Raw genomic sequence first — 12,796 nt, 5'->3', positions numbered from 1 at the left:
CAGTTCATGCAATTATATTTATTTTGCCATGTGGCAGAGAGACGTTTTAAAGCAAATGTTTGGCAGTTCTACACATTTTGCAATGGGGCAGAGAGAACATTTTGTAATTGTATAAGACATGTCATGCAGTTCTTCAAATGTTTCCATGTGGCAGAGATACATTACTGCAGTTTTAAGGCAAATTTTCTGCAATTCTACAAATTTGTCCATGTGGCAGAGCTAAAGAAAATGGAGTTTGAAACCTAATTTGATGCAATTATACACATTTTGCCATGGAGCGGAGAGAAAATGTTGCATTTTTATAAAACATTTAATAGAAATGTACTTATTTTGCCATGGGGCAGAGATACATTTTTTGTTGTTTTAAAGCAAGTTATCTGCCATGGGGCAGAGAGAACATTTAACAATTTTATAACACATTTCATACAATTCTACTCATTTTGCCATTGGGCAGATTTTTTTACTTTGCAGTTTAAAGCAGGTTTTCTCAGTTCTACACATTTTGCCATGGGGAAGAGGGAATATTTTGCAGTTTTATGAGAAATGTTGTACAATTCTACAAATTTTGCCATGTGGCAGAGATGTTTTTTTACAGTTTTAAAGCAAATTTCCTGCAAATCTACACATTTTGCCATTATGCCATGTTAATGATACAGTATCTGAGTGAGAGTGAATAATTAAATCAATGGGGGCCCCTGGAGGTCAGGGACACTGGGCACTTGCCCTGTGTGCCCAGTCAGTATTTGGCCATTATTACTACAAGTTTAGATAACTGTCTAGACTAACTTACCAATCTAAAATTTGTTAGCTGACATGGCTAGTTGAGTGACTGACAAAATAAGAGAGAAACTGCTGATGCACAAATTTCGAACTTACAACTGGTGTATTCTACTATTATAACTCTCAACAATAAGTTGAGACCCAGACTGAGTTCCTAAAAGAATAGCTTACGTCGCTTATGCCTAGAAGCCGGCACTGAGGTTAGTGTCCTCCACCTGTAGGTCTTCTCGGCTGGGGCCTCAACCTTCATCTCAACCTCTGAAAGCACTTTAGACCACTATTCAAGCTCAATCTATCAGTTAGTATGCTGTAGCCCTTAGTGTTAGAGTGCAGGTCTCCATTTAAAACACAGTCATTGTCCCAGGGGTCTCATCAGTTTGATTAGAAGTATCCACCCCATAACATTCAAGAGAGCTAGGCTATGATTAGAGAGGTATTAGGGATTCGTATCTGTGTTTGTGTGTATTGTGTTTTTACTTAGGTTGTGTTGTTTTTCACATTTTTTGTATATGTTTTTTAACATTTGTTAAGGACTATTAGAACACTAGCCCTTTGAGAGCTGAAAGAGATCCTAATAAAAATAAAATCCATCAAACCTTCAGCTTTTGCTTGGGCATCACCTACTGGACACAAGATGGACTTGCAGTCTGGCATGCAGCTCATGGCCACACTGTATGCCACTGTAAATCTGTGGGGTTGTAGGTCTTGCAGTTGGAGAAGCTGACACAGTGTTCAATCATCTTTGCATTAGACTGCAAACTTCATGATGGGACTCTTAGTGCAAACTTAATGTTGGGACTGCATAACTTATCAGGTGAAATAGAGAACTAAAAAGGGGAGAGGGGAATAGCAACAAGCCCACACACTATATCATGGCAGCTCTGAATCTTCTACCCAGAAGCCCTTACAGGAGGAGCCAAATAGAATATAGATATCAATGCATGTCAAAATAAAAGTCTTACATATTACACGCCTCACAGTATTGAATAGAAATAACTGTTTTTATGCTGGTATACAGGTTAAAGTAAAACTATTTCATGATAGAGGCATTTTCCAACATTGCATTTATTGTTACATTTTTTAGGCTATAAATGTCATTTCATTTTGAAACATGGAATAGAAACACGATTTTAGGATGAAATGTTATTTGAAAAAAATGTATTTGGAGGCAAAAGGTCCCAAAAACAATTCTAAGAACATCACATACACTATTGACATATGTACATAATGAGTCCAAGGCTTAGGGTGGCAGTTTCGGTGAACCCCCCCTTCCCTCTACTGGAAGTAGCAAATCAAACAAATTGGATGCATTATCATTACTCTAATTTTCAAGTAATAACATATCCAGATTCCAGTGTAAATTGACTGTGGCTACTTACATCCCCCTTGCCCCTTACATTTTAGTCATTTAGCAGACACTCTTATCCAGAGTGACTTACAGTAGTGAATGCACACATTTCATACATTTTTTTCCCCCGTACTGGTCCCCCGTGGGAATCAAACCCACAACCCTGGCATTGCAAACACCATGCTCTACCAACTGAGCCATACATTGACTGCCCCAAAAAAATGATTGGTGGATACTGTGTGTTACATGAGTTCACCAGAATAGCCATGGGGGTTAGCCTGATCCCAGATCTGTATGTGTTGTAGCTCACTCCTCTGACTATCATTGTCACCACAGCAGAGAGGAGTTGGCTAAAGCGCAAAGTGATCGAGAGTCAGGCTACATGGAGGCCGTTGGTCCAAGTAGATTCACACCTGAAACAATCTCAAAGCAGTGTTGTGCAGTATGGATGATGTTTCATGTTTTTAAACCTTGGTGGGAAAAAAGAACAACGTACCATTTTTCCAGGGGTATAGGGAAACCATGATCAGAGCAGTTGATCCCGACGCAGCAAATATCTTTACACCAAAACCCAGCCAAACAGACAAGATAATCGACACATTTCCATGGTTAGATGTGGATGAATTCTACAGTAGAAGCAGTGATAGGTGAGTGAGGGTGGTCATTCAGACGTTAATCCCCGTCGTCGGCCTCTGATGTAGCCAGGAGCTCCTCTGTCTGTTGATTGGTGGGGATGCCCACAGGAGGGAGGAGTTTACGCCCTGAGCTCTGGACATGTGGAGGTGATCCAGGGGGTGGAGCTGAGGGCATGACAGGTGGCTGAGCAGAGGGCTTGAGTGGGGTGGCAGGGGGTGAGGGCACAGGGGTACGAGGGTATTTGCGAACGGGCCGGGTGGGTGCCTCGGGTGAGTGGGAGGACAGTGGGAGGGGGCTGGGGTAACCAGGCGGGGCGAGGTCTGAGGGGCTGATGGAGTTGGCTGAACAATCATCCTCACCTTCGAGACTCTCCTGGAATAACAACAATGAAGGAATAGAGTTAAGCAGAAAAAATTAAGGGAAAACTAACAACATTCTTGAAAATAAACTAGTCTTCAGTAATTGAAAAATCTGTGACTTACATCTTCGTTGACAACATAAAGAGCCATTGGGCTCCTACGGCCATGGGTTCCATGGGTTCCATGGGCTATTGTTTTTGGCACCACATCAACTGCAAATTAAAGAATGTGTGAACAACTGTACAAACTAAGAAATGTGTGTAGGCCACAGGTGGCCGGTGGCACCTTAATTGGGGAGGACCGGCTCATAGTAATGGCTGGAACGGAATTAATGGAATGGTATCGGACACATCAAACACATGGTTACCATGTGTTTGAGACCATTCCATTTACTCCATTCCAGCGATTATTATGAGCCATCCTCCCCTCAGCAGCCTACTGTGGTGTAGGCCTACTCTGCAAAAAAATGTGTATTGACTATAACTTTGCCATGAAATCTACCCATCTAAAAAGGTTTGCATTCAAATATCTGTAATAGGAAGAATAAATAAACGAAATAATTAGCGTGGGGAACAAAGAACATCACACATTCAAAAAGCACTGTCAAAAGCTCACATTCCTCTCTCCCCTTACCATCATGACTGATGTCACTCCTCTCTACATATACTGGAGATCTCTGCAACATGGCTGCCATAGCAGCCCGCCGCTTCTTTCTTAAACCCAATGAGAGACAAATAGGAGATGAGTGCTTCACATGTATACTCGTGTAGTGTTTACAATCATGGTAAAAGTTTTGAGAATTACACAAATATTAATTTTCACAAAGTCTGCTGCCTCAGTTTGTATGATGACAATTTGCATATACTCCAGAATGTTATGAAGAGTGAACAGATGAATTGCAATTAATTGCAAAGTCCCTCTTTGCCATGCAAATGAACTGAATCCCTCAAAAACATTTCCACTGCATTTCAGCCCTGCCACAAAAGGACCAGCTGACATCATGTCAGTGATTCTCTCGTTAACACAGGTGTAAGTGTTCTCGAGGACAAGGCTGGAGATCACTCTGTCACGCTCATTGAGTTTGAATAACAGACTGGAAGCTTCCAAAGGAGGGTGGTGCTTGGAATCATTGTTCTTCCTCTGTCAACCATGGTTACCTGCAAGGAAACACGTGCCGTCATCATTGCTTTGCACAAAAAGGGCTTCACAGGCAAGGATATTGCTGCCAGTAAGATTGCACCTAAATCAACCATTTATCGGATCGTCAAGAACTTCAAGGAGAGCAGTTCAATTGTTGTGAAGAAGGCTTCAGGGCGCCCAAGAAAGTCCAGCAAGCGCCAGGACTGTCTCCTAAAGTTGATTCAGCTGCGGGATCAGGGTACCACCAATACAGAGCTTGCCCAGGAATGGCAGCAGGCAGGTGTGAGTGCATCTGCACGCACAGTGAGGCGAAGACTTTTGGAGGATGGCCTGGTGTCAAGAAGGGCAGCAAAGAAGCAGCTTCTCTCCAGGAAAAACATCAGGGACAGGCTGATATTCTGCAAAAGGTACAGGGATTGGACTGCTGAGGATTGGAGTAAAGTCATTTTCTCTGATGAATCCCCTTTCCGATTGTTTGGGGCATCGGGAAAAAAGCTTGTCCGGAGAAGACAAGGTGAGCGCTACCATCAGTCCTGTGTCATGCCAACAGTAAAGCATCCTGAGACCATTCATGTGTGGGGTTGCTTCTCAGCCAAGGGAGTGGGCTCACTGACAATTTTACCTAACAACACAGCTATGAATAAAGAATGGTACAAACACATCCTCCAAGAGCAACTTCTCCCAACCATTCAGGAACAGTTTGGTGACAAACAATGCCTTTTCCAGCATGATGGAACACCTTGCCATAAGGCAAAAGTGATAACTAAGTGGCTCGGGGAACAAAACATCGATATTTTGGGTCCATGGCCAGGAAACTCCCCAGACCTTAATCCCATTGAGAACTTGTGGTCAATCCTCAAGAGGTGGGTGGACAAACAAAAACCCACAAATTCTGACAAACTCCAAGCATTGATTATGCAAGAATGGGCTGCCATCAGTCAGGATGTGGCCCAGAAGTTAATTGACAGCATGCCAGGGCAAATTGCAGAGGTCTTGAAAAAGAAGGGTCAACACTGCAAATATTGACTCTTTGCATCAACTTGCCGTAATTGTCAATAAAAGCCTTTGACACTTATGAAATGCTTGTAATTATACTTCAGTATTCCATAGTAACATCTGACAAAATATCTAAAGACACTGAGGAAGCAGACTTTGTGAAAATTAGTATTTGTGTCATTCTCAAAACTTTTGGCCACGACTGTACATTCTGTCTCCTTGAGAACATCTAAAATGCTGCATACAGTGTAATTCTAGCCTGGTCCAAGATTTGTTTGTGCTGTATAGCGACAACATTGACAACAACCATCGGAGTAGGCTATACAGCACAAACAGTTCTGGCACCAGGCTAGTGGGATACCATTATCACTGCATTTTAAACAACAGAGATATAATCCCTCCCACACGATGCTATCGTTGTCAGAACCTTAGTGTAACATTGGACATGCGCCTGCAGGACTGCAGAGTAGTCGAGAGCTAGGCTAGGGGATTACGATTCTAGCCGCCTGCTCCTTGCCTAGTGCTTAACTCTGTTCCTTGAAACGTATCAAACAGAATAGGAAGATGGAGGCATAATGTGGAACCCTTACTTTTTAGAGGGCTTCCAGCAGGCGCACACTGTCACCAGGGTGATGAGGAGGAAAATGCCCCCGGTGGTAAGGATGATATACAGGGAACTCCGTCCTGGCAAAGGAATGAAGCCTGTGGTCAACAGAGTAGCCCTTTCTCACACACCGTAAACACTTCCCCACTGTACAAGCAAAGAGTCCACTCGGACTAGACAAAGATATCACCTCTCGGACTCTGGAAATTAGCTACACTCTCCTCTTTCTCTACTATAGGCCTATCTTAACACACTCCACTGTAGAACTTTTAGTGGAGACCACAATAACATCTAATAAAATGGAACCGTTTCAGAATGAGTAAAAATGCTAGGTTCTCCTAGTCTGGAACTGGATCTGTTTGTGCTGTCTTGCCAACGTTTGGCGCAACAATGACCATAAGAGTTGGCAAGACAGAACAAACAGATCTGGAACCAGACTAAGGTTTTCCATCACTAGCTGTGCCAGCCAAGTCTGTGTGTGAAAGCTAGGATTGTAAAGTGCTGCTTTGAGGCTTTTTACAGGGCTGTATGTAAGGAGAGAAAACAGGACCCTTATGGGGCTAACTGATCTCTTGTCGCACTGTTGTAGCATCCCAAATGGCACCCTATTTCCTATATAGTGCCATTTGTTACACAGCCCTTGTCTCAGTTGGGGGAAAATGAAGTAAGGATTAGTATGCTCCACTGGGGCAAGACCTCAGCTCCACCAGCTTCCTTTATCTACTGGCCCTCATAAGTAACTCAAGCTTTTCACTGGATTTCTCTCTCTCTCTCTCTCTCTCTCTCTCTCTCTCATCAATTAAGTTTCTTCATAATGAACGTCATCTCAACCTTTCCCTGACAGGTACAGTACCAGTCGAAAGTTTGGATACTCATTCAACAGTTTTTCTTTATTTTTAATATTTTTTGCATTTTATAATTAAAGTGAAAACATCAAAACTATGAAATAACACTTATGGTATCATGCAGTAACCAATAAAAAAGAGATTAAACATATCAAAACATATATTTCTTTATTTGAACTATTTCCTACACGTCAAACTATGAAATAATACATAAGGAATCATGTAGTAACCAAAAAAGTGTTAAACAAATGAATATATATTTTATATTTAAAATTCTTCAAATAGCCACCCTTTGCCTTGATGACAGCTTTGCACACTCTTGGAATTCTCTCAACCAGCTTCATGAGGTAGTCACCTGGAATGCATTTCAATTAACAGATGTGTCTTGTTAAAAGTTCATTTGTGGCATTTCTTTCCTTCTTAATGCGTTTGAGCCAATCAGTTGTGTTGTGACAAGGTAGGGTTTGTATACAGAAGATAGCCCTATTTTGTAAAAGATCAAGTCCATATTATGGGAAGAACAGCTCAAATAAGCAAAGTGAAACAACAGTCCATTATTACTTTAAGTCATGAAGGTCAATCAATATGGAACATTTCAAGAACTTTGAACGTTTCTTCAAGTGCAGTCGCAAAAACCATCAAGCGCTATGATGAAACTGGCTCTCATGAGGACTGCCACAGGAAAGAAAGACCCAGAGTTATCTCTGCTGCAGAGGATAAGTTCATTAGAGCCTCAGAAATCGGCAATTAACGGCACCTCAGATTGCTGCCCAAATAAATGCTTCACAGAGTTCAAGTAACAGTCACATCGCAACATCAACTGTTCAGAGGAGACTGCGTGAATCAGGCCTTCATGATCAAATTGCTCTAAAGAAACCACTACTAAAGGACACCAATAAGATGAAAAGACTTGCTTGGGCCAAGAAACATGAGCAATGGACATTAGACCGGTGGAAATCTGTCCTTTGGTCTGATGAGTCCAAATGTTATATTTATGGTTCCAACCACCATGTCTTTGTGAGACACAGAGTAGGTGAATGGATGACCTCTGCATGTGTGGTTCCCACCGTGAAGCATGAAGGAGGAGGAGGTGGTGTTATGGTGCTTTGCTGGTGACACTGTGATTTATTTAGAATTCAAGACACACTTAACCAGCATGGCTACCACAGCATTCTGCAGCGATAAACCATCCCATCTGGTTTGGGCTTAGTGGGACTATCATTTGTTTTTCAACAGGACAATGACCCAAAACACACCTCCAGGCTGTGTAAAGGCTATTTGACCAAGAAGGGGAGTGATGGAGTGCTGCATCGGATGACTTGGCCTCCACAATCACCCGACCTCAACCCAATTGAGATGGTTTTGGGATGAGTTGGACCGCAGAGTGAAGTAAAAGCAGCCAACAAGTGCTCAGCATATGTGGGAACTCCTTCAAGACTGTTGGAAAAGCATTCCAGGTGACTACCTCATGAAGCTGGTTGAGAGAATGCCAAGAGTGTGCAAAGCTGTCATCAATGCAAAGGGTGGCTACTTTGAAGAATCTCAAGTATAACATATATTTTGATTTGTTTAACACTTTTTTTGTTACTACATGATTCCATATGTGTTATTTCATAGTGTTGATGTCTTCACTATTATTCTACAATGTAGACAATAGTAAAAATAAAGAAAAACCCTAGAATGAGTAGGTGTGTCCAAACTTTTGACTGGTACTGTACATGTTGAAGCAATCAAGATAAATATCCTTACTAGGGAGAAAGTACTACGACTGTAGTTCTACTTACTGTAGACGGTGAGTTTGACAGGCACACTCCTCATGCTACTGATTGGGTTATCCACCGTACAGCTGTAGATGTCATCGTCTGACATCAGCACCCGGGCGATGGTCAGATACTTCTGGTCATGTGACAGGAGCAGGCGCGAGTCATTGGTCAGCACCTTTCCCCCTTTCAGCCAGCCATAGGTGGGCTTGGTGCCATCGCCGTGGGAACAGTGTAAGGTGAAGAGTTCACTCAACTCCAGCACCGATGAGGCTATCATTTGGACGTAGGGTCTGGACACAGGTACTGGGGGGAGAATACACAACATGTCAAATAGATGTGACATAAACTGTATTCCACTGTTTAGATAGTATGCTTATCCCAGTATATGATTTGTGAAGAAATAACAAGCTACCTACTCTTTAAAGTAGGCCTTAGAAAGAACTTATAAAGGCTGCTATAAGATGTACTTTGTTTAAAGTGTGACCACACTTTTTAGCCTTACACCTCAGTCTGGAATAGCCTTATGTGATGTAAATTCACTAAGGTCACTAAGGTGAATAGTTGGTCAGTTGTTGGACTGTTTATTTTAATACGGTAGCCTGAGCCGTATTGTAAATGCGATCTCAAATACCATGCCATTTAGCAGATGCTTTTATCCAAAGCGACTTACAGTCATGCTTGCCTAAATCTTTCACATACATTGTATGTATGGGTGGTCCTGGGAATCGAAAACCACTATCCGGGTGTTGCAAGCACCATGCTTTACCAAATGAGCTACAGAGGAAACTTTCCTACCATCTACGGTGAGGTTGATGTTGAACTCCGCAGTGAAGGCATCATCCGTTATGGAGATCTCCACTTCATAGGCCCCCTCGTCAGACAGCTGCAGGTTGTGGAGGAGCAAGGTGCCGTTCTCAAACACCATGATACGGTCCCTGTACTCGGGCCGCAGGTTCCCGATGATGCTGGTGCCTATTGACTGGACTACGGTGATGGGCTGCTGCTTGTTCCTCTTCAGCTGCCACTTGATGACCGGTTGGTCGAAGCTGGTGCTGCTGTAGCTGACGGAGAGGAGGGCCTCTCCACCCAATGTGCCTCGGACCAGATGAGCCTGACTGGTGATGTTGACACCAGCCACTCTGACTGCATGGACACAGTCCAACACACGACGTTCAGTGAACACTGTGGTAGACTATACAGTGCAGGATATAGTGATCGCATGCATGCAGGACGATTTGATGGCTGTAAGTGGCTGATTACTGTCACCACATTACCTACAAGCAGAGAGATCTGGTCTAGTATAAGGTCCTAATAAAAAGTATGGATCTTTCTGATGTTTGTCTTATGTATTTATATGCCTCTCACAGATATACAGTATAAAATAAAGTCAGATAAGGGCCTATATTTTCCACTCCATTCCCTAAATTAGTCCAGGAGTAGATCTAACTTTTATTCTTGAAAGCGGACTTTTGAAATCAAGACGACTCAAGATCCAATTAAATCTACAAGTGAAAACGTCGTCCCTCAAACCTCCTCATTATTACCGCAATCAATCATTCAGTGAAAATTCAATAACAGGACAGACCCTCTCCAAACAAGCCCAACATATTACATCTGTTTTGATTTGTGTACCATTAATGGATCCCCCTTGAGCATACAGGAGGATGGCTTACAACATAACCCGCATATCATCCTTTTGTCTCATTCCGCCCTGGAAACCACACACAGTAACGCCATTATGCTCACAGTGGACTTTCCTATAAGTCCCCACATCCTCGACCACATGTAGCCATAGGCTGAAGCCACTTATGGGCGCTGTACTTAACGGATGGGCTGTTGCTTGTCATGCTGGGGCAATAGAGAGAGAGAGAGAGCATCTGGCACCGAGCTTCCTCGGCCACAGCTCTGCTCCCTGTAGCGTGTCTGCATGGCATCGCTCGATCGCTGTGGTAACAATTTTCAGCCTGAAGGGGGTTGCCAGGGAGAGGCAGACAAAGGCCAGGATTGTTGGACTGATTTCCTCCCTCCCGTGGTATAAAAAACACTGGGAGAGACATGCTCTTTGTGATTGTAGAAGCAGGAGACACAAGGGTTCAGTGATTCTGCTAATAGTGGATGGCCACAATGACACAACACACAGCTACACAGCAGAAGCAGGCTGAGACAGGCTCTTAATGCAGAGAAACCACCACCACCACTGCCTCGCCTGGGCTCCAACTCCAAGTCCCCCAAAGCCTCTTCTCGTAATATCATAACGCTTAACCTATGCTTCCCCTACTTACATCCCAACAACAGCTCAGCTCACCAAGGCTCTTTTCACTACAGCTGTATGGCTGAATAGACCTGTGCCTTCGAGCTAAGAGGGTACACCAGGACAAAACAACTCTCACTGCCTGGGCCAATTAAATATGTTGTACAGCACTTAGCCTACTTTAACATAATATTTAATGAAGTGATCAAGCACATAAAGGAACTATGGTTACAATCAAATCATGTATTATCAAACAAATCCATGTTCAAATGAATTGCTAACGAAACAATGTAAAAAATAATTTCTGAATCTAAATAGGACGGCTGTATAAATCTCAAATATCTACTTGATCGCCTTATCACTTATTACTTGACTACTATGTGATAAACATATTTGCCAATATAGTCACATATATATTCATTCAAACTATCTATTCATTCCTGATTCAGCCACTTGTTCTTTACCACATTGTGTTTCCCAAAAAGTAAATCATGAAGTTTGAAAGTGTTCACTTACCTGCCTGGAAAAGAAAGAGGCCGAAGAGTGAAAATAGCGAAGGAAACACTGTGTCTTCTTTCGAGGAAGTCTTCCTCCTCTCCTCCTTCATCTTGGGTACAGCGCTGAGTCCCTCTCCCACCCAATGGGCATGATTTGTCCACTCCAGGCACGTCCCTGAGAATGCACAAGACTGCAAGACTGGGCTCAGCTGCCTGCATACTCTGAACCCCAGCACTCAGGACCCCAGCATGAACAAAAGCACTGTGTGTGTGTCCCCTCAGCTTTGTTAGACAGAGACATAGATAAATAAGCACTGTTTTTTTATTATGGTGAGAGGCTAAAGAAGATAGCTACATTTAAATGTTGTTATTTTCTGTACTGCATTTGTATGGCTGTAAAATTTGCTATTACCAACGATGACTTCATATCTTTCAAGCGTATGTATATGGTTTCAATACATTTCAAAATATTGTTTGATTGAAAACAAGTGTATTCAGTAACAGTATCTTTATTGTCATTCCTACAGTGCTGCTCAGAATTGCTTAATAAACCAAAGGCTTTATAAAAGGACCCCACTCGGAGAAACAGAATAACTGCTCTTGAAAAACAACTAACTACTCTCCCCAACTACTGTCCCCACCCCCTGCCCAACCCCCCTCCAGACTCACACTCTAAATAAGAGAGAAACAGTGATTATGTATTAGTCCACACCTTAAAAAACTGTTTTGCAATGAAAACAAGCAATTCTTTTTGGACAAATTCAGGTTAGTCCCTCCCTGTCATGGCCCATTTGCTTCCGTTTGGTTATTAGTGCATACACCCCAGATGTAAGACGATGGGAAGAGAAGTATGGGAAGTACTCAGAAAAACATTCAATGTGTTCCCAATGTGGCCACTAGGTGGTGCATTAAAATCTGGAAATCAATGAGCACAGAAATAATACACAGAAATAATACACAGAAATAATACACTGGAGATATGAACAATAAAGGATACCATGATTGATGTTGTTATAACATGTTTTGATATTTCTGATCATCTTATCATTGTAACAATACCTGCAATTCAGCTTCTTGTTGCAGCGTGTACACTGCAGTTCAGACAAATAAAAAGTATGTTCTCTCTCTGGGCTGTCTTCAGAAAGTATTCACAAGTCAAGTATCCCTTGACTTTTTCCACATTCCACATTTGTTGCGTTACAGCCTGAATTTAAATGTATTCAATTGAGATGTTTTGTCACTGGCCTACACACAATACACCATAATGTCAAAGTGGAATTTTGTTTTTTGAAATAGTAAAACAAAAATAATAATGAAAAGCTGGAATGTCTTGAGTATTCAACCACTTTATAATGGCAAGCCTAAATAAGTTCAGGAGCAAAGGTTTGATTAATAACTCACATAATAAGTTGCATGGATTCACTCTGTGTACAATGTTTAACATAATTTTTGAATGACCACCTCATCTCTGTACCCCAGACATATAATTATCTGTAAGGTCCCTCAATCGAGCAGTGAATTTCAAACACAGATTGAACCACAAAGACCAGGGATGTTTTCCAGTGCCTCGCTGAGAA

At 42.2% G+C, this 12,796-nt stretch overlaps 1 protein-coding gene across 1 annotated transcript; it reads right to left on the bottom strand.

Moving 5' to 3' along the window:
- Positions 1 to 1,825: 1,825 nt before the first annotated feature.
- hepacama (hepatic and glial cell adhesion molecule a) lies at positions 1,826 to 11,471 on the bottom strand. Its single transcript, XM_045703458.1, has 7 exons — positions 11,239 to 11,471; positions 9,267 to 9,614; positions 8,493 to 8,774; positions 5,850 to 5,943; positions 3,757 to 3,836; positions 3,247 to 3,335; positions 1,826 to 3,136 (listed from the first exon to the last, which is right to left on the bottom strand). Exons 1-7 carry the CDS (start codon positions 11,327 to 11,329, stop codon positions 2,801 to 2,803), a joined length of 1,320 nt encoding a protein of 439 aa, XP_045559414.1. The 5' UTR covers positions 11,330 to 11,471; the 3' UTR covers positions 1,826 to 2,800.
- Between the last annotated feature and the right edge of the window lie 1,325 nt (positions 11,472 to 12,796).

This window comes from Salmo salar, chromosome ssa20 (assembly GCF_905237065.1).
Source record: "Salmo salar chromosome ssa20, Ssal_v3.1, whole genome shotgun sequence".
Taxonomy (NCBI): Eukaryota; Metazoa; Chordata; class Actinopteri; order Salmoniformes; family Salmonidae; genus Salmo; species Salmo salar.
This window is presented reverse-complemented; position numbering and strand designations above follow the sequence as displayed.